The sequence below is a fragment of the Myotis nattereri genome (assembly GCF_964212035.1).
Source record: "Myotis nattereri genome assembly, chromosome: 8".
Classification (NCBI taxonomy): Eukaryota; Metazoa; Chordata; class Mammalia; order Chiroptera; family Vespertilionidae; genus Myotis; species Myotis nattereri.
In genome coordinates this window covers 44895485-44918501 of record NC_138083.1, presented here as the reverse complement: position 1 = coordinate 44918501, position 23017 = coordinate 44895485, and the positions used below count along the sequence as shown (strand labels likewise).

The 23017-nt window shown below is 38.5% G+C and overlaps 1 protein-coding gene across 1 annotated transcript in view; it reads left to right on the top strand.

Moving 5' to 3' along the window:
• Nucleotides 1–23017, top strand: part of PIGN (phosphatidylinositol glycan anchor biosynthesis class N) — an 83409-nt gene that overhangs the window by 30171 nt on the left and 30221 nt on the right. Inside the window, exons 14-22 of the mRNA XM_081096652.1 lie at nucleotides 7787–7865; nucleotides 9197–9379; nucleotides 10352–10491; nucleotides 14037–14136; nucleotides 14239–14331; nucleotides 16150–16241; nucleotides 17436–17544; nucleotides 20152–20260; nucleotides 21845–21947. Of these exons, the coding sequence (XP_080952778.1) occupies nucleotides 7787–7865; nucleotides 9197–9379; nucleotides 10352–10491; nucleotides 14037–14136; nucleotides 14239–14331; nucleotides 16150–16241; nucleotides 17436–17544; nucleotides 20152–20260; nucleotides 21845–21947 (1008 nt within the window). The remainder of the gene's footprint in view (nucleotides 1–7786; nucleotides 7866–9196; nucleotides 9380–10351; nucleotides 10492–14036; nucleotides 14137–14238; nucleotides 14332–16149; nucleotides 16242–17435; nucleotides 17545–20151; nucleotides 20261–21844; nucleotides 21948–23017) is intronic.

Below are 23017 nucleotides of genomic sequence, written 5' to 3'. Positions count from 1 at the left end.
CATTTTAAAGAATGCAGATTATTCTAGAAATAATTTTTTTATCCTGCATTCTCTGTCTTTATCTTCTTGAAATATTTTTCTTTAATATAAGATATTATAAAAAGAAATGTACTGGATCGTACTAGGTGTCTTTAAAATATCATGTGTACATGCAACAATTATTTTTGTAATAAAAATCTTAATAAGAAGATATAATACTTTAAAAGGCAGCATTTAAGGAGATTTGTCCTCCAAACAGTAGTTCATCCTAAATAATCAATGATAAGATTTTTGATAATCCTATTTTAATTTTTTTTAATCCTCACCTGAGATTTTTTCCATTGCTTTGAAGAGAGAGAGAGAGAGAAAGAGAGAGAGAGAGAAAGAAACATTGATGTGAGAGAGACACATCGACTGGTTGCCTCATGTACACACCCCGACCAGGGGCCGGGAGTGAACCTGCAACCCAGGTATGTGCCCTTGACTGGGCATCGAACCCAAAACCCTTTAGTGCATGGCCCGACACTCTAACCACTTAGCAACACTGCCAGGGTGCTAACATTTTAAATTTTAATTTTGAAGTACTTCAAACATGCTGATGAAAATGGAGAATATAACAAAAATCTTTGTGCCTATAATCCATGTTTAACAAATGGTAACATTTTACCATGTTTCTTTAGATATTCTTTTTCCTTAAGATATAAAACGATGTAATATAATTGAATCTCTATTTTAGAAATCTACCAATTTTTTACAATTCTTTTTCCCATTATGATTTTCAAGATTTATCCATGCTAACACATGCAGATTCCTTTATTCATTTTAATTTATAGATGATATTCCTCTGATCCACTCGGAATCAATTCCCTGCCAACCCCCCTAATGCTGCTGCTGTTACTTGTTTTGTCTTTTTACATACATGTTAATATATTGTACCTTATGTTCTGGACTTTACATTTTTCACAAAACTTCCTTATGTTTAAAATATACAATACCGCGGAGGGCGCGGTTGGCATTTTCAATCAGGAGGGAGTCGCAGACTCTGAGCTCCAGATACAGGCGAGTCTTTAGGGACCCAGACTCAAACGGGAGAAGCGGGTCTGTCTGGCTTCGGTCAGAGCGAGTGCAGCTTTCTCTCCGAGCTTTGCAGCCGTTGCTGGGACTCAGAGAGGCAGAGCCCCTGGGGACAGGACTGAGAGCCGCCATCACTGCTCTCTCCGGCCCACCCTGTTGATCCTGTGCGACCCGCCCCGCCCAAGCCCTGCACAGAGGCATTTGCCGGATAGCCTCAGGCAAACGCCAGATTAGCACCTCCCTAGAGGACAGAAGTTCTCTCACTGCTGACACAGCTGATTCTCATAGCCACTTGGCCTGGAGGTCAAACCCTCCCTGGAATTAGCTACATCAAGATTTAACTATAAAACCACAAACAAAGACCACTAGGGGGTGCACCAAGGAAGCATAACAAAATGCGGAGACAAAGAAACAGGACAAAATTGTCAATGGAAGATCTAGAGTTCAGAACCACACTTTTAAGGTCTCTCAAGAACTGTTTAGAAGCCGCCGATAAACTTAATGAGATCTACAAGAAAACTAATGAGACCCTCGATGTTATATTGGGGAACCAACTAGAAATTAAGCATACACTGACTGAAATAAAGAATATTATACAGACTCCCGACAGCAGAACAGAGGAGCGCAAGAATCAAGTCAATGATTTGAAATGCGAGGAAGCAAAAAACACCCAACCGGAAAAGCAAAATGAAAAAAGAATCCAAAAATGCGAGGATAGTGTAAGGAGCCTCTGGGACAGCTTCAGGCGTACCAACATCAGAATTATAGGGGTGCCAGAAGATGAGAGAGAGCAAGATATTGAAAACCTATTTGAAGAAATAATGACAGAAAACTTCCCTCACCTGGTGAAAGAAATGGACTTACAGGTCCAAGAAGCGCGGAGAACCCCAAACAAAAGGAATCCAAAGAGGACCACACCAAGACACATCATAATTAAAATGCCAAGAGCAAAAGATAAAGAGAGAATCTTAAAAACAGCAAGAGAAAGAAACTCAGTTACCTACAAGGGAATACCCATACGACTGTCAGCTGATTTCTCAACAGAAACTTTGCAGGCCAGAAGGGAGTGGCAAGAAATATTCAAAGTGATGAATACCAAGAACCTACAACCAAGATTACTTTATCCAGCAAAGCTATCATTCAGAATTGAAGGTCAGATAAAGAGCTTCACAGATAAGGAAAAGCTAAAGGAGTTCATCACCACCAAACCAGGATTATATGAAATGCTGAAAGGTATCCTTTAAGAAGAGGAAGAGGAAGAAAAAGGTAAAGATACAAATTATGAACAACAAATATGCATCTATCAACAAGTGAATCTAAGAATCAAGTGAATAAATAATCCGATGAACAGAATGAACTGGTGATTATAATAGAATCAGGGACATAGAAATGGAATGGACTGACTATTCTTGGGGGGGAAAGGGGTGTGGGAGATGCGGGAAGAGACTGGACAAAAATCGTGCACCTATGGATGAGGACAGTGGGTGGGGAGTGAGGGCGGATGGTGGGGCGGGAACTGGGAGGAGGGGAGTTATGGGGGGAAAAAAGAGGAACAAATGTAATAATCTGAACAATAAAGATTTAATTAAAAAATTAAAAAAAAAAAAAAAAAAAAAATAAAATATACAATACCAAGATTTATTTTTCACCCCTTCTCAACTTACGGAAAATGAAAAGAAAGTTATATTGGGGGACAAGTTTTTCCTAAGAATCTTTTTTTTTTTTTAATACATTTTAAATATATTTTATTGATCCTTTACAGAGAGGAAGGGAGAGAGATAAAGAGTTAGAAACATCGATGAGAGAGAAACATCGATCAGCTGCCTCCTGCACATCTCCCACTGGGGATGTGCCCGCAACCCAGCAACCCAGGTACATGCCCCTGACCGGAATCGAACCCGGGACCTTTCAATCCACAGGCCGACGCTCTATCCACCGAGCCAAACCGGTTTTGGCTCCTAAGAATCTTTAATGTCATAATGCAGCAGTGAGGTTGGTAGAGAACATTTTGATGAATTCCAGACATATTCCTAACCTTTGATATGTCCCAAGGTTTATAAATAGTCCATTTAGGAGAAATATAAATTAGCTCGACCCGGGTTGCTTTACCTCAGTACTTCATATATAATACAATGTAATAGAATTCATTAATGTAACATAAATATTTCCCTTTTAAAATGTTTTTCTCTCTCATTCTTTTTAGGACTCTGAAGTAATTTTGTTCTAGACCAACTTTCTTTTTATCCCTTAATTTAGCAAATCATTAGGTGTTTTAAGGACACTGTATATTACTCTCTTATTTGTCTTCCTTTTTTAGGCCTGCAATATTTTGATAGCATTTTAATCAATTAAGATTTATTGATTCATTTTATGTGCTTAGCACTTTGTATTATTGTGAATATTAATGTAAATAATTATTGCCCCACATTGAGGTTAAAATTTAATTGAGAAATAATTTGCTCATTAGATCACACTAAAGTGCTGATGGTGTGAAGTGAGGTTTGGAGTGGATCATAAAGGATGCTGATGATTGGACTATTGAAAGTAGAAAAGGGAGGATCTTTATGAACAAGAACTCAGATGTTAATACAAGATTGATGACGAATGAAAAGTTTAACCACTTTATAGCTGAGGGTGTACATTTGGGATAATGGGAAATTAAGCAGAATAGAAGGAGATGGTCATGAGGAGTCCAGACAGTTTAGAACTGATGGAGTAGGCAATGAGATGCCCACATCAATTTCATGTAAGTTAGAGGATACACTTGGTATGTCAGGAGGCCGAGTGGATCAGATCAAGGAGAGGGAGAGCAATTAGAAGGGTTTTATCAGAATTTGGAAAATTCAACTTAGATGGGGCCTTCAAAGAGTGCATATGCCCCCTGACCCAGTAATTCCATTTCTAAAACTTTTAGGAAAATACCCCAAATATCTCTGAATGACAGAGAACTAGGTCATGGCAACATTTTGAAGTAACTTTTCTTTCATGTGTTCCTGCTTCCTGGTACCTTTTTCCTCCAAATTCCAGTGAGTCCAGGGGCAGTGAATTTTCCTGGTGTCTGAAACAGCAGTGGGGTTCCCCTAAGTGGAAAGCGCTGGGAGCCTGAGTGTAGGCACAGTTTCTAGAGATCTCTAGAGGGTTTGTAAATGAGCTGGGGTTTATGAATTTTCAGAAGTTATATGTAAGATTTCAGATTATATGCATTTTCTAGGCAGAGTTTCAGATTCTGAAAGAAGTCTGTGACCCCACCCAAATCAATAGCTTTGCTTCCTATAAGTTTCAATCTTATCTCTTCAGAGACTCCCAGAACCAAATAGAAGCAAGATACGTGATCATATTGTGGCACACCATATGAAAGTGCCAATATTTAATTTAGCAGCTATTGAAATCTATATATATATAAAAGGCTAATATGCTAAGTGTCCAACTGTCCAACCAGTTGCTATAATGCACACTGACCATCATGGGGGCAGATGCTCAACGCAGGAGGTGCGGTGATGCGCACTAGCCATTTACAGAGAAATGGCACAACAGACCTGGTGCCCACAAAACAACACTCGGCTTCTCCCAAGTGGGACAGAGGCCCTGCCACCACCCCAGAGCAACAGCCACCAAATCGCAGCTGATGCTGCCGAGACCCCATGGTGCAAAATGCGGCCCACAGCCTAGCCCAGCCTGGAAACGGTGGCTTTGGGTGCCAGGTAATGACGTCACGTAGCAATGCCCAGCTTCCTTTCTCTAGTGACTAGCCTTATTGGAGTTTCTTCAGCCCAGGAACACCACTTTCTTTAAAGCCAGGTGCAAACATTTCATACTTTAACCAAATCTCTGTGAAGTGTTTTCCCATGCCTCATCTCATTTGATCCCCACAGAAGTCCTGGAGCAGGTAGATGGGAGACTCGGTGGAATCCTATTTTCTTTTCATTTTCTGGAAAACAGGGATTTAGAAAGCTTATAAACTTGACCCGACTGAAAAGAAGTAAGAAATGGTGGACCTTGAAAATGACTTCAGGTTTTCTCACTGCTCAAATAGTCAAACACTGCTGCAGTTAAATATTTTACCCTTTGTTCTCCCTGTGTGATCTACAATAATAATCTGCTTTGTGTTGATATTTACTGCTGTGTTGCTGACAATTACCTGAAAGAGAAGTTGGGCTGCTTCACTGGGGTGGAAAAACCTTAGCTAAATCAGAAAGCAGGTCTAATTAAGCAAGTTTATTCTATATAAGAGGCTAAGTTGATTTGCGCATGTGCAATACATATAAAGCTCTTGCTGGCGCCAATCGCACACATGTGTTTCAATCTGTCATTGTTGATTGTGAATTTGGTTGACACTTCTATTACAGAGAAAGGGCAAATAGCGATATTAAAATATTTCTTCTAATTAATTTCCTTTCAATGTGCACAAATTTGTGCACTGGGCCACTAGTAGAAAAATATCAGTTTTATGATCTAACCTGATATGTCTTTAAATAACTTTGTTTGCACTTCTTAGCCCTTTGCGGTCGTTTGTCTACTCTCAGCCACCAAAGCTTTTTTACCGTTCCAGTCGTATGTCTGCTCTCAGCCATCACAGCAAGGAACCGTATGAATCTTAACTCTATTCATTCATGTATCAGTTCATAATTTCTCTGAAAGCTCTTGTGTCTAAGCGACCTTGTCACGAACCAAAACATTGCCACGACAAATCGGAGATATCGAAACTCAATATAAACAGACGCGGTCGTTCCACACTCGCCATGCAAAACACCGTGGTGAGTCAGTCGCCTTTTGAGAGTGAAGAAATCGACAAGCTTCGGAGATACTTTGCTGCCGGGAGCCGGTCCATCCTTGCTGTTTCAAGGGACCTGGCATATATGGCATACTGTTCTTAATATGTTTGCTCACCTTCTTGGCACTACGTGTTTTAACCAAGGTCACCTCTCTGAGAAAGGTTGTTTCCCCAGGTAGGGATTTTCCCCTGAAGTTAGGGAGGGAATAAAACCCCTTAACTAAGTGCCAGGCAGGTAATTAATCACTTTAACTACGAACAATCATGTTAAGCTACATAATCTTTACTCCCTGGAATGGAGATAAGAAACGCCCTAACCTTTGGAATAGAGATTGATAGGATTGGAATCAACTGGTATAAATACAGATGTAACAAGACAACAGGTCACAGAACCAAGACACACAGAACCTAGACACAGAACCTAGAGACAGAAGAACTTCGCTGGAGAGAACTTGGCAAAAGATCCTGGACAGAAACTGGCCACAGAACCTAGCGAGAGAACCTGGCCAAAGAACCTAGAGACAGAACCTGGCTACAGAACCTGGATAGAACATGGCAAGAGAACCTGACTAGAACCTGGTGACTGAACCTGGCTGGAGAACCTGGAGAACCTGGCTGGAGAACCTAGCAAGAGAACATGGACACAGAACCTGGCTGGAGATCCTGACCAGAACTTGGCTAGAGATCCTGGCTAGGCTGCTGATCAACTGAACGCTGTCTCCGTGTCATTCCTTCTTCACCGACTCCATCCACACCTTTGGGGACCCCTGGACCTGCTGGGGCTGGACCCCAACACTTCGCAGAATTTCAAATAAAGCTTTACAAATTATGTTTAACTGTTATTAGGCATTCTCGCTTGTTAAGATATTTCAAAATAATACTCCAAAATGGCAAAAAGAAAGTTACCGAAAGAAGTGTACTGCGAATCTGAAAGTAACGATGAAGAGTTTTACTTTGGCACCTTGAATACTGACTCTGATGTAGAAAGTGATAACGTTTGTAGTGATTCTACTAGTAGTGACATAGTTCCAAAAAAGAATTAATAAATCTTGTTTATCCTTCATAATCTTGCATGTTATGTATCACTGCTCTTTCAATGGAAATTAATTCCGACCAGTACGACACCCATGTCCAAATTTAATACGACCGCAAAGGGTTAAATGTGAAAGTATTCAGTTTAGGAGTATAGGAGATATAGTTAAGCAGTATATGTTCAATTTTGTGTTTAAATATATTTATTTCAGTAAGGTAATTTAGTTCTAATTATATTTCCTCAGTTTCTACATTCCATAAACTTAATGTCTTTAGCTATAGATTTTCTCAGTTTGTGCAGTATTAGCAGTATTTCTCTTGCGGTAAATAAGGACAGGGAAAGGATAGAAAGAGAAATAAAAGATAGGGGGAACAAAAAGATATATGGTATAGGAAAAGAATGGCAAATAGGTTCAAAGTGTTTACTAAATTTGATTGTTGTTTAGGCTGTGCCTGGGGCTTTTTGATAGGCAGTTCTTGGGCTGTTTGACTCAGGCACAAAGCACCAGGATGGCTCTGCCTAGTCTGTTGTTTCTGCCATGAGCACTGGGGGGCTGAGCAGTGGGAGGCTGAGCACTTGGGGGTCTGAGTGTTGGGACTCAAATTGCTGTGCCATTAATTACACACATTTAGTCAGAATTTCTTTGTTAGCTGGAGTATTATACTTCTTCAAAATGATGTATTATCTGACTGTTATAAGTGTAGTTTGGCAATCGAAAACCAAATTTAACTATAAGCTATTTCTTGGAGGAATTCTGATAACCTGTAATAATACAATTTAGCTCAACATTAATGTCTTCCTTTCTTTTTTTTATTTTCTCAATTTTCACCATCCTTTAATTTTTATCTAAGCAAGAAATGAAAAGAAAAAGAAAAAATATAATTGAAATGAAGAAACATTTTAAACGTAACCTTTTTTTTCTCTTGCAGGTTGCTTTCTGATTCTAAACAGCTTGACATTTTAAGGAAAGCAAGATCTTATATAAAACAGGAAAATTATGATGAAGCAGTAAGTATGCAGGCCTTCTATATATATAAAAGCCTGAATGACCAAAAGACCAGTCGCTATGATGCACACTGACCACCAGGGGGCACATGCTCAATGTGGGAGCTGCCCCCTTATAGTCAGTGTGCTCCCACAGCGGGAGCACCACTCAGCTGACCAATGGGCACCAAATGCCGGGCTCAGGGCTGGCAAGTGCAGCTGCAGCAGCACAAGCCTCTCCTGCCTCTGCGGCAGCACTACTGAGCAGGAGTGGTGTAGCGCCCGGCCCGGGCTCGGGCTCGGGCTCCTCCCCGGCCATCTGCCGCTTCACGCACTACTACATCCCTCAGGGGAGGTTGAAACTGGCAGTCCAACATCCCCCGAAGGGTCCCAGATTGCAAGAGGGCTCAGGCCAGGATGAGGGACCCCACCGGTGCATGAATTCGTGTACTGGGCCTCTAGTGTATATATAAATAGCTAATTACCATTTTGGGTGTGGAGAAGGACACAATGTGGCAATGGAGAGCAAGGTGGGCAGGCCAGGGAGCTTTCCTGAACCCTCAAGGAAGGGCTGACTTTCTTAAGTAGCTGCTTTAGCCCTGGACATACTTCTCTTATTTCAGATGGAATTATGGGTAGATGTTTTGGGGTTAGCATTGGAAATGAACAGTTGCTATTTTCTATAATGAAAACGTATAATCCAAGTTTCTGTCACCTTACTTATGCATAGCATTTTAGAATGTCATATATTTGTACATTTAGAATTATCAACACATTATCAGAAGTCTACTGATTCATATAGAAGCTCTGACTTCTCCCAGCTCCTACCACACTATGCTTTTCATTAATTTTCTCTGTGTTAAATGGTCATATAGTTTTAAAGTAGGAAAGAATTCCATTTTCAGTTTCTAAAGTTGCCTATGTAATACCATGCATATCTAGTGCTTATTTTTCTCCTCTGAAATATTCATCTTATTTTAATGATGTTTTATGACTGATTTTGGTCATCTAATATGAGAAAATAAAAAATAATATGCAGGTGGGCATGTTCATTATTTGGGACCTATATTAGAGAGCCTTTATTTCTTTCTTTAATCTGTCACCTAAAAATAATTTCTACAAAATGAAACATTTTAAATCTCTACACATTTACCTGGTAAGGCGCACTTTCTTATCAATGTTTAAAAATTCATTTTATTCAAGAATTTTTCTTGTACTTTGCAAGAAGATCCTTGAACAATTAAAATCTATTTTTGATTGTCTATAGTTACTCTGATTTTAGTAATTTTTCTTCCTTTGAAACTTAGGTTTTATATTCATCCTATGTGGCAAGTTACATTTTTCTCTCTCCCTAGGTCTTCCTTTGCATGGAGCTGATTCATCTTTCATTGGAAGGATTGACCTATTATCACACTTATGACAGATTCTTTTTGGGCATCAATGTTCTGCTTGGTTTTGTGGGATGGGCATCTTATGCTTCTTTGTTGATTATCAAATCTCATTCCAGCCTTACCAGAGGTGTTAGTAAAGAAGTTAAGGTATGTTTAGAAAATATCATGACAATTTAGATGTTGGTGTAAAATCACAAAGACTGAACAAAGAAACTGAATAAATCCAACTATAATGAGTTCATACATTGTGCAAGTTGTACTAAGCTAACTCTTGTCTTTTATTTATTTTTTAAATTTATTTTTATTGATTTCAAAGAGGAAGGGAGAGGGAGAGAGAGATAGAAACATCAATGATGAGAGAGAATCATTGACCGGCTGCCTCTTGCATGTGCCCACACTGGGGATTGAGTTGACAAACTGGGCATTTTGTTAAGCTCTTTATACAATCTTATTTAAGCATTACCAACCTTGATAAGTAGATATGGAATTATTGTTTCCATTTTATAGATGGAGTGAAATTAAGTCTTGGAAAAGTTTTATACTTTGCTCATACTCATAGTCATACAGTGAGCAAGTGATAACACCCATGGGCCATCCATGGTGACTTTACATTGAGGAACTCCTTGTTTGGCAGGTGGTTGAAATGGAGAAATGACTGAATGAACCCACTGTGGATGGGCAATGGAGAGAGAAGCGTGAACAGCATGTCAAGTTGGAATCTGAATAGATAGGAGCATTGTTCCAAATAAAGATTAGGTCCCACAGTTTATTGTGGATTAAATGGGCTTTTATGAGCTAGTCACAGAACTCAGTCAGCATTTATTAAATTATTAGTAAGGAGAAATATGTCTGAGTTCCGAGCGACTTATTTGCAAACAAACATTAGGAACATAGTCACTTTTAAATTGAGAATTCCTTATTGCACCCATTCCATGCTATCCAGCTTTTTCTTCTGTACTGGGCTTCTCCAAGGACAGAAAAATGTATTTCTTAGATTAATCATCTAGTTGTAGAACCATTGAAAGAAATACATTTTCTTCACTTTATAAAATCTCTTTAAAAACTATCAATCAGTTAGCATGAGTTTGGAAGTGTTTCAATGTTTTGTTTGATTTTCAGAAACCAAGCCATCTCCTGCTGTGTAGTTTTGTGACTATTGGCATTTTAATGGCATTTTTTCTGCTGATTCAAGCCTGTCCTTGGACTTATTATGTGTATTGCTTGTTGCCAGTGCCTATATGGTATGCGGTTCTAAGAGAGTAAGTAACATATCTTGCTGTCTTGTTTTTCACTTCACTGTCAGATAAATCTGTATTTAAAATGCATTAGATTTCTGTAGCATAGTCATCAACCATATTTATAATACCCTCAAATCTCCAAACCCTCTCACTTCATTTATGACAGCATAAATGTTGCATATAAGTATCCTTTTTGTTTTACCTTTTAAAAAAAATTAATTTTAGAGAGGAAGGGAGGAGAGAGAAATATTGTGTTGTTGTTCCACTTATTTATACATTCGTTGGTTGATTCTTTTATGTGCTCTGATCAGGGATCGAACCTACAACCTTGGCGTGTTGGGACAGTGTTCCAACCAACTGAGTTACCTGGCTAGGGCTTCCTTCCTTCTTTCCTTCCTTCCTTCCTTCCTTCCTTCCTTCCTTCCTTCCTTCCTTCCTTCCTTCCTTCCTTTTTCTTTCTTTTTACTTCATCTTTATTGCCTTAGGGAAGCATTGTCCTTGTTGCCTTCTTTGTGTATCTTTTATGAAAAAAATATGGAGTAAAAATAAAATGACTGTACTATGTTGACTGTGCTATGCCTGGAGTAACCCATACTTTGAACTTGTCTTGTATATCTCAATTTCTAGTGTCTCTTCATGTTTCATAAAAAAAATTTGCACTTTTCCCATGCATTTTGCCCTTCCTTTCTTAGCTATCAAGTAAACCTGGATCAATGAAACTTTGTAGTTAAATAAAATCTATTAAAGTGTGCATACAAGATTAGTGGATATTATTCACATATGCTGTGGTTCTAAAATGCCTCCTCACAAGTTGTACTTAAATGGGTTCTTACATTGTAGAAAACATCAGAGCTCGGCAAGTTTCAAGTCCTTTAAAATAAAACCACTAATACGTCAGTCTGGTTTATGTTCACAGGCCTCAGAGTTTGTTGACATCTATATATGCACAATAACCTAGAATTTAAACTTAGTATCAGGCATCTAAGCATCCTGAGAGCAAACCAGACCCCACAAGCCGAGCAGGGAATGAGAGCCCAGAATAAGAGTATTTTCAGGGTTAGCCAGCATGTCTGTCCTGACACAATGTGTATTCTTGTTCTAATTTTTGTTAACTCCAGCTTTGACCACCTCTTCCATCCTTTAAAAACATTTAGTATTAAAAATATTAAAATGTTGAAAATATAAAAATTAGCCCTGGCCAGTGTGACTCAGTTGGTTGGAGTTAGTCCTGTGCACTGAAGGGTCTCGGGTTTGTTTCCAGAATGGGCACATACCCAGGTTGAGCATTTTATCCCCAGTCGGAGGCATGTACAGGGGACAACCGATGGATGTTTCTCTCTCCCTCTCCCTTTCTCTATCTTAAGTCAATAGTCAATAAAAATTAAGTTTAAAATGTCCACATTTTAAAATATAAGGCAAAATGACACTGACAAAAGAATATACTGTTACTACTTCATTTGAAAGAAATGGGGTTGCTGGATATACATATGTAACTCAGATTTTTTTTTCTAGTGTCATTTACTCTTAAAATTTTTAGAATGAAAGGTTTTAACCTTGCAGAAATTTCTGTTCTACTCCCAAACCCCAAGGGGTTTTGCAGGGGTAAAACCTTTTGTTCTAAAAATTTTTAAAGAGTAAATGATACTAAAAAAAATCTTCCAGATGATTTTATAAAATCATCTCTTGTCTCTCTGTGCTTATTCACTGTTATGAACAAAAGAAACACTCTTCTTTTGCCTGGTGTTAGCTTTTTTTTTTCCTACTTGGCATCTTAATAGTTTTGATAACATTATGTAGCCCTTGTTTTAAATCAGCAAAAAGGTCATAAATCAAGTGATACTGACATTTTGTAATTACTTAATCACTACAAATGCTAAAAAAAAATTTCCAATAATTAAATATCAAAAAGTACTCAAGTATGTAATACATTTTAAATGGCTATGAAATAATATTTAATTATAATTACTATATAATTAGTGACATCTTAAAATGGGTTTGTAAAAGGTTATTTAGCTCAGTAAAAAGTACAATTAAGATTTACTCTAACTAGATAAGAAAAACCTACCTTTATTTCATTAAAACAGTTGAGATTTCAAAATAAGATTAACCTTAGTGAATTAAAAATTATTTTCCAGTTTTTATTCACTTGGGTTCACTGTATTTTATTTCTGATATTATATCTGTAATTATATAAACACTAGAGGCCCAGTGCACAAAATCCATTCACTTGAGGGCGTGGGGGTCCCCTCAGTCGGGCCTGCGCCCTCTCTCAGTCCAGGACTCCTCAGGGGATGTCCACCTGCTGGCTTAGGCCCGATCCCGCTGGGGCCTAACCTGGCAGGCGGACATCCCTCTCGCAATCTGGGATCCCTCGCTCTTTACTACCCACCTGCTCGCTGCTCCTTAGCGCTGCCACGGAGGCAGGAGAGGCTCCCGCCACCACCGCTGCGCTCGCCAGCCGTGAACCCGGCTTCTAGCTGAGAGGCACTCCCCCTGTGGGAGTGCACTGACCAACAGGGGGCAGCTCCTGCATTGAGCGTCTGCCCCCGGTGGTCAGTGCGCATCGTAGCAACCAGTCATTCTGGTCGTTCCACCATAATGGTCGTTTAGGCTTTTATTATATAGTCTAGAGCAGCCGTGGGCAAACTACGGCCCGCGGGCTGGATGCGGCCCGTTCGGCTGTTCTGTCCGGCCCGTGGAGCCGAAAGAGCGGAGGGTTCTCTTGCTCTCCCCTCCGCTCTTTCACCAGCAGCAGTGTTAACATGGCATCGTCGGGAAACACAGCCGCAGCTCCTTCTTCTGAGTCCAGTTTAAGAACCCATTGTGGCCCTCGAGTCAAAAAGTTTGCCCACCCCTGGTCTAGCGCCATGGTCGGCAAACCGCGGCTTGTGAGCCACATGTGGCTCTTGGCCCCTTCAGTGTGGCTCTTCTATAAAATACCACATGTGGGTGCACACATACAGTGCGATTGAAACTTCATGGTCCATGCGCAGAAGTTGGTATTTTGTGGAAGGGCCACACTCAAGGGGCCAAAGAGCCACATGTGGCTCACAAGCCGCAGTTTGCCGACCATTGGTCTAGAGGCCCGATGCACGAAATTCATGCAAGGGACTCGGCCGTCACAGCTGCGGCGGCTTGCCTTGGCCCTTGCAGCCCTGGCTTTGTCTGGAAGGTCGTCTGGAAGGACACTCAGAAGGTCGTTCGGCTGTCCAGTCTAATTAGCATTTTATGCTTTTATTATGATAGATGGGTATGGTTAAACTATGATCAAATAAGACTCATTTATTGTCATCAATATTTTTTAAAACAAGCAATTTTTTGTGATCATTATCAAATTAATCCAGAAATTACAATTTTTACTGAAATACTTCTAGGTTTCAAAAAAAGATTTAGGTCAGTAAAGCCATTGAAACAAATCTATTAGAGATTCTCATCATTTTAAAATAATTTGTGAATTACATATTTCATGATTTATAGCTTTGTACAAAGTTTTTATTTTTTACTAAATATGGCCAAATTTTCAATTCAATATAGATAATCTTTTTATAAAAAATCTTGCTAAACAGATACCAAGTTATTCAAGACCTTGTCACATCACTGTTGACCTTCCCCTCACGTCATTTTGTTGGATACCTGTTAGCACTTGCCTTGGGAATTGAAGTATTAGTAAGTAATTTACCACATTACAGCATAGTCATCTCTTTCACATTTATGTAACTGCTTTAAAATGACCTCACTTTTTATTTCTTCTTTGGAACATGTTACTAGGTTCTCAGTTTTTTCTACCGCTATATGCTTACTGCTGGACTTATTGTATTTGCGGGTTGGCCATTTACCACTCAGCTGTGGACGCGAGCAAAGGTATATGTACTCTTTTTGACACTGGACAGTTAGTAGTTACTGGGTTTGACATGTGTTTAACTTGGGGAGCTGTTCATTTTTAAAGAAAAGGGTGGGACATGTTTCTACATGAAAAGTCTGGTCCTTTTGACTGGAGGATGGAGGTTGCTTTAAGGTTTCAGTGATTGCATAGATTTTCATATCAAAATGAGCCTGTCATATGACGACTGAAATACTCAAGGAGCAGAGGAGCTGTGTCCTTCTGTGAAGTGGTTGCTAGATTGCTTTAGCCCCAAGTATCTGAATGATGGAGCAGCCGAGGAACTGCCCGGAGCAGCGGCTAGAGGATCGCTCTCTAAACTCAGATCACAGCTGTCACCTCCCTCCCAGCCCTGTGCCACCTCCATTCTTTTCTGGAGAAGCATATGTTCATGATGGATTATTTTAAAATATAATTATTCCTAAGTTTCTTCCTTCAACTAGATAGAGAATTACAATGTACTTCTACAAGAAATATGCTCATTTCCATTTTGATACTTTTTTTTTTTTTGTAATCCTCTCCCGAGGGTATTTTTCCATTGATTTTTTTTTTTTTTTTTTTTTTTAGAGAGAGTGGAAGAGAGAGGAAAAGGTATAAATATCAACCTGAGAGAAACACGGGGCCTGGGCCAGGGAGGAGCCTGCAACCTAGGTACATGCTCTTGACCAGATTGGAACCCAGGACCTTTTGGTCCATAGGCTGACGCTCTATCCATTGAGCCAAACCAAATGGCTAAAATGATACTTTTATATATATCCTGTATATATTTTTATTGATTTCAGAGAGGAAGGGAGAGGGAGAGAGAGATAGATACATCAATGATGAGAGAGAATCATTGATTGGCTGTCTCCTGCACGCCCCCTACTGGGGATCAAGCCCACAGCTCAGGCATGTGCCCTTGACCAGAATGGAACCCAGGACCCTTCAGCTTGCTCTATCCACTGAGCCAAACCAGTGAGGGCCATTTTGCTACTTTTTGATGGAGGTAGTAAGAAGATAGAAATATCTTCTTTCCAGCCTCTAAGAACTAGTAAAATTCCTCAATGGGATTCTTGATCATTTTTGTCATAATCTAATTACAAAGGTGTTTTTGCTCATTTCCCTCCTGGGCTCAATCATTTGATTATGATTGCTGTCCAAATTGCTTACAGATATAATCAATATACAGTATAATGTAAATTGAAGGAAGCATTTCCCTTGAAATTTCAGGCCCAGGTTAAAGTCCTGTCTGTTTCATTTACTAATCATAGGTTGATACTACTTATACTTTAACATTTCTGAGGTCAGTTTCCTATCTGAAACTCTGTGAATAATATAACCTATCTCCCAGCTTATTATGAAAATTGTGAGATAACTAGAGGCCCCTTGCAGGAGGATTCCGGCAAGAATAGGGCTTTGCTCCCGTGTCTCTGCGGCTCCTACCCCGCCCATCTCCGCTACCTCAGCTCCGTTACTTGGCTTCCTTCTACAGTGTCTTCAGTCTTCGCTCCCAGCCGGTATATGCAAATTAGCCGCCATCTTTGTTGGTGGTTAATTTGCATATCATGCTGATTAGCCAATGGGAGGCATAGTGAAGGTGTGGTCAATTACCATGTTTGTCTATTATAGGATACTCATATTATACCTATATACTACCTATTGCATAACTGAAATTTTACAGACAGTACCTCCATTACTTTGTAAAAAGATATAAGGCTTTGAATTTTCTCTTTGATTCACAGCCATATAGTCTGTGAAATATTGAAGACTGTTTTCTCTACCATATTTGCCTAAAAATAACTTTTTTTAATTTGTTTTAGAGCATCTCACTGAGTTGGATTTTCTTCTGTTTGCTCCTGGCAGTGTTCCCACTGATGCCTGTTGTAGGACGAAAGCCAGATATCTTTCTAGTGTATGAACAATATTTTTTAACTTACTTTCTTTCCAATACAATTATTTTTCTTAACACTTTGAAATATGAACCTAATCTTGATCATAAGTTTAAAATTAGACAAACAAACTAGATGTTAAAATATTAATGACTCTAGGAGTCATTAAAGCTCCCTGGGCTGCCTTTGGGCCTTCACAAGAATGACATTGTACCAAACAGTGATAACTTAAAATACCACTCCCCCCATTTCCATCCCACCCCCCAAAAAGTCCAGAAGCTTTCTGTATCTTTGTATACTGGAGAGTCTGGAAAAGCTTTCAATGAAAAAGTCTTCTCTTGCCAAAACAAAAAGGTTTAAAAGCCATTGATGTCATCTCTGTCTTTGCCTGTGAGCATGTCCACACTTTAAGTCTTAAAAAAAATTAAATTCCTATTCTAATCTGAATGTATACAGATCTCCATGAAAAGAAGCTATACTTTGATAACTTTCTCATTTTAATCACTTTGACTGTTAGAAAATTCTATATACCTTTCTGGAATTCTCCATGCTACTATTATATTTATTTTCAATATGTCCTAAATAAATCCATGAAATAATTGGTTACCTTTGCTTTTAACTTTACTTTTAAATTAGTATCAAGTAATCTATTGGCTGTGTGTGTGTATTTATGCATGTGCTTGACAAGCTAAATAATCATTATTTTATGTAACATTTCCTCTCTTTTCTAATTATGTAATCATCATTGTTACTTTCTTTAGAACTCTGTATAAATAATATTTTTAGCATTTTAACCTAATCTTTAATAGATGAGAGTATGTCTTTTTTAATTGAGGGAAAGTTAACTAAACAATATTTTTAAGTATGTGTTAATTTTAAAGTATGTGTATCTATTTTGCTACTTTATCTTGATTAAACCAAATGACTCAGACGTTCTCCATACAGTGGTTCTCAACCTATGCATTGAGAAAAATGAAAATACAGATCCTGCCTATGAGATATTTACACTACGATTCATATCAGTAGCAAAATTACAGTTATGAGGTAGCAACGAAAATAATTTTATGGTTGGGGGTCACCACAACATGAGGAACTGTATTAAAGGGTCGCGGCATTAGGAAGGTTGAGAACCACTAGAATGTCTAACATTTTCATATGCTCTGTGTTCAGTCAGCATCTTAAGAAAATTTGAAATTGTGAATTGTGTTTTCAAACAGAATGGGTGCAGGCCTGCTGGTCCTTCTGCTGTCCCTGTTTGTTGTAACATCTCTCATAAAAACAAAAGATAGGTTTGTAAATGACAAGCTATTGTTACATCTATTACAGGTTAGTTACAGATTGTCACACTGTCTTATTACTAATGATATACCAAAAAGTATCTTACAGTTGTGTTTAATTTTGTTGCTCTTAAGATGTCATCATGGTTAAGTTATCCAATACCTACCAGCTAAGAAGAGAGTTTTCTGTGTAAGATATCACATGGAAATACATTTTCTAAAAGGTGTGAAATAGCAAAGAGGTCAACAGAAGGCAGCTCAGAGATGCCCGAGAGCAGGTTAAGGAGGCATAAGAGGCATCTATACTGACCAAAAAGTTGACCTGAAAAGGCCTCCTCTAGACTGAGATTCTTTGTTGTCCTCATTTGAAGTGAAGGCAGCCTCTGAGTATGCTTATATGAAGAACTAGAGGCCCAGTGCATGAAATTCATGCAGGGGGTGGTGTGTGTCCTTCAGCCCAGCCTGCACCCTCTTCAATCTGGGGTCCCTCTCACATTCCAGGACTGCTGGCTCCCAACCGCTCGCCTGCCTGATTGCCCCTAACCGCTTCTGCCTGCCAGCCTGATCACCCCCTAACCACTGTCCTGCCAGCCTGATCACCCCCTAACCACTGTCCTGCCAACCTGATCAACGCCTAACTGCTCCCCTGCAGGCCTGCTCGCCCCCAACTGCCCTCCCCTGCTGGCCCAGTCACCCTTAACTTCCCTCCCCTGCCAGCCCGATTGCCCCTAACTGCCCTTCCCTGCCGGCCTGGTCCCCCCCCACCGCCCTCCCTTTCAGGCCTGGTTGCTCCTAACTGCCCTTCCCAGCCGGCCATCTTGTGCCAGCCATCTTGTGTCCACATGGGGGCGGCCATCCTGTGTGTTGGAGTGATGGTCAATTTGCTTATTACTCTTTTATTAGATAGGATTATTATATAGGATAGACAATTTAAGGCTTCAGTGGACATCCTAGGAGAAAATAAACTTCACCTTGGTTGGTGGCATTGGTGTGGTATAAAGAACTATGAACTTGATGTTTCAAAATTGAGTTAATTTTCAGTTATGTTGCTTACTGCATGTGTGATTTTCAGTAATAGAACTTAAGTCTGTTTTTAATCTGTAGAGATAATATCTAATAGTGTTGTGAAAATTAGAGATTATAATATTCTGTAAAATGAAGCACTTTTGTAGATAGTGAAAACCACATTTTTTTCCTTTTAAACAATAAAAAAATTAAAATATACATCTAGAACACTGATCAAGAAAACATATGAGTCTACTCAAAAAATGTACTCAGAACAAAGCTGGGATGATGGAAAGTATTTCCAAGAACACTCTGAAATAAAAATATATGCCACCCTTCAAAGATATCATTCTTGAAGAACAACAGAGAACACATAACAAAAGAAGAAACATTTTGTCAAGGCTCCTATCAACCATTGGAATGTATCTTTCATTTTAAATAGTACACTGACTGGCTTTTCTCTAAAGCCCGTAGCAGATTTGACAGAATTCACCAGTAATATTGAGTACTTTGGCAGAAGTGAATGTTTCTGAATCTTACTCTAGAGGAGCAAAGACTATCACGTGAAAATTCTAACAGACTTTGTTATAAATTCTTTCTCATCAAAATTTCTTCCTAGATTTAGCATTCATTCATAAGTCTTTCCTAAGAATAAGGTAAATCTGTTACAAAATTCCTCTTTACATTAACTTTACTAATTTGCATCAATTCCTGAACCGTTTGCCATATTTTTCATGGATTCCAAGCTACATATCTGAAATGAAAAAATGTCTTAGAATTGAAAGGATCCTAGGATTGTGTCATAGCTTCATTGATAACACTTTTGTTGTTCTTCCTTCACTAAAAATATAAGTAACTTAAATATAGATCTAGATTTGGTGGTGAGGATGCTAATCTGATCTCTAAGAGCATTTACTTTGTCCACAGCCATAAATTAGCTGATAACTTCTTATAGTGGCAATTGGTCCACTAGTTCAGGGGTCAGCAAACATTTCTCTAACGAGCCAGATTGTAAAGATTTTAGGCTTTAGGGCCATGGAGAGTCTGTTGTAAATTTTCATCTCTACCTCTGCAGTGCAAAGGGAGCTATAGGAAACACGTAAATGAATGGGAATGACTGTGATCCAATAATATAGTATTTCTAAACACAGGCCTCAGGCCTCTAAGCTGTAGTTTACCAACTAGTTTATGTTTATTCCCTGAATAATATTGTCCTCCTTATAGTCCCAGTAACAAGTGAATACTCAGGCCACAAGTACGTGTTGAATGAGTAAGTGGATAGGACTATGGGTAAGAGCCAGAGGTGGGAGACACAACCACCTACACTAAACTCTATGTACTTCACCCTCTGCATTTCCATGATTTAGGTGAACTTCAAGGTTAATAATGAATACTTCTAGGTAGAAAGAGTGTGATAATATATGCCAAGATACTCTTGCAGGTGTATAATGCCTCATCTCATGTTTGTCAAGGATGACCTTTGCTTAGTGCAAGAGTTCTAACTCAGCCCTGGCCACAAGAAGGTGACCTGGTCCAATTTCGGTAGCAATTTGGCCAGATTCCACTTGTTCAAGCACTTTGTGAAGTGTTCTTATATAAATTAGTCTCTCACCACCTTCTCTTTATTTCCGTGTGTTTTATTTGTTTTCAGATGCTGAGCACAGTGTTTTCCATGTGGGCTGTGTATAGCACCCATAATAGCCTACTTAAGAAACAAGGACTTCCTCTTATTAATCAGGTGGTTAGCTGGATAATATTAGGTAAGAGGTCAATCAAACTACATGAGGTAACTTTACATCATCATAGTTTAAAATGGTCAATTTGCATCTATATTATTACTAAAAGACATAATTTTGTTGCAGGACAATAATAATAACCAGCTATTATTTTTATCGCTTGCTGGCATTTGACAAAGAAAATTCGAACTTTTATGAACATTCATTATTAACAAGAATTACTTGATAGACTATTTATGACATGATAATAAGGCTGTATATTTATTCATATCTGATAAAAACCTAAGTGCAGCCAGAAGAAAAAACAGTATCTTTTATGGTTTCCCCCTCCCTTATGAATAATAAGGCATCTGTGACACTCTGAAACCATCAAATATCCTTGTCATCAAAATTTCTCCCTAGATTTAGCATCCATTCATAAGTCTTTCCTGATATAGTCTTTGTCATGATGGCTTCAAAATGATTTTCTAGCTCTAACCCTCCTACTGCATTTACCAAAAGGCTCTCAGCACTCTTAAGAATCCTCCCTTCTTAAAATATGTATCAGGTGATGATAACCTTATTAGAACCACACATCTGAAAAAAAATTAGAAGCTATTTGTCCAAAAGTATTATAAATATAACTTGCATGGTCTTAAATTTTGCAGTGACTTGACTTTGAACTCAGTACATATTGACTAGTGATAACAATAGCAGCTAACAGTTATTAAGCACCTACTATATCCAAGACACTATGCTCAGGGAGTGTTTTACAGGTGAATTGTATTCAAACCTCACCACTTTTTATTTTATCTCTACTTGAAAGATGGAAATTCTGCTCACATGTCCCATGGTTAACAATAAGTGTTTCTGCCAGGGTTCTATCGCAAGTCTCTCTCCATACTCTAGAGTATTGAACTCCAGGCATATCACCATCCTAACTAGAGGTATTACAAAGTTATGCACATTTCCATTCCCCTTCTCTTTTTATCTGTCCTCCCATTGAAGTAATTGCTTTCTTATGCTGTGGGGAAAGATTACTTCTCTCATACACAGTGAAGTCCTTTCTCCTCTCTATAATTTCTATTTATTTATTTATTTATTTATTTATTTATTTATTTATTTATTTATTTTTATCTTTAAATTCTTTATTAGTTAAGGAATTACAAATGTGTCCTCATTTCCCCCCCCCCCCCAACCTCTCTATAATTTCTGAAGGAGCACACTACAACTCTCAATGAATATTTTGCAGTGGGAAAACTTGGAGGAGGAGGGGGAGTAAGTGGTCTTTTGCACGAAATGCCTAATTAGGAGAAGAGTTGCTGAATCTTGAATAATATATTTTATTATTTATAGAACATAAGTTATTCATTTAAGGGTTAATATTACAGTGAGTGACGCTGACTATAAATTGAGAAAATCTGAGCCAAAAGTTGGTTAAAACAATAAGATATAATTTTAATTAGAAATATAAAATTTCAAACTTCTCACTGAAATGATTAGGGCAAATATAGCCTCTTTGTAAAGGTCACACAAACAATAAGGTCATATGTGATTATAGATTATTTATTGCTTCTAAACACACATGTCATGTGCCTCTTGCTGACACGCCCCTGTGTTTCATTGCAGCCTCCTCCTTCGTGGTGCCCCTGCTGAGTCCCAGGAACCTCTTGGAGCGATTGTTTAGTATACTCGTCTCATCGATGTCTGCCTACCTCCTTCTAAGCACAGGGTACAAAATTTTTTAAATTTTCATTTAGAGTAGCAAGTTTTAAATGTTGGCATTTCTCTATGAGCATTTAACCTCTTAGAAATGAACAATGTTGTATAAATCTTGAGGAATAAGTTGTATTTCCTGTAATAAGAATTGTATATGACTTGAACCATAACCTTTAACTTTCTTTTTCTTATTGTTTTCATAGTATTACCTATTGTCTTTCTGTTTATTTCCTGAAGTGGCTAAAATGTTTTATTTTAGTATTAGAAAATTCTGATTGATTATGGAGGTGTTTTAAGTCTCAAACAGTGACTGAGAAGAATTTTAGTTTTGGTTGCATTTCTTTCATGTACTTTAACTTAGGCTTTGATTTATTCATTCTTCTTTGAATTTAATATTTTATTTTTACTGTTACATATATCACAGTCCAAATAGTCCTTTTGATTCAGAAGACTTTTAGAATATTTTCCCAAAAGTTAAAGAATGCATTTTTATTTAAGATTGAAATTTTTTTACAGAAGAAAGAAATACTAGCATTCTAATTTGTGGTAGGTCCTGAAGCGTTCTCTTGAACTCAGTGAAAACAGTGACATGTATCTTCCCGTCTACTTAGAAGAAAAAAATTCTCCACTTGCTTTTGAATTTTATTTCATCCGTACTTAAGTCCTTGTGAGGATGAGAAATGTGCACATTATAACAAACGTCAAATATAGGCAAATCGAATAACCACCACTCATAGTTGGCCCAAATATAGGATCTGGTTTCAATTAGACTAAACCTAGGGATTTACCATTGTGATGGCAATGGATTCTTTCCACATTAGATGATTTTGTAAAGGCATTTTGGGTCCAAGACTTGGGTTCATTTTGGGGGAAATTTAGGTTTCCTTGTTCAGAATTAGAGAAATGTTCTCATAGTAGACCCTAACATCCTAAATGACCTAGATCCCAGGAGTTCGTCTATTCCCCATATAGCAGATGATCCACTGGGTGCTGGACTTCCTGTGACCAAGGCCCCCACACCTCCTATCTTTTCATTTCTCTTTGCACAAACAGGTCTGGGCACAGCAATGAAGATGTAATATG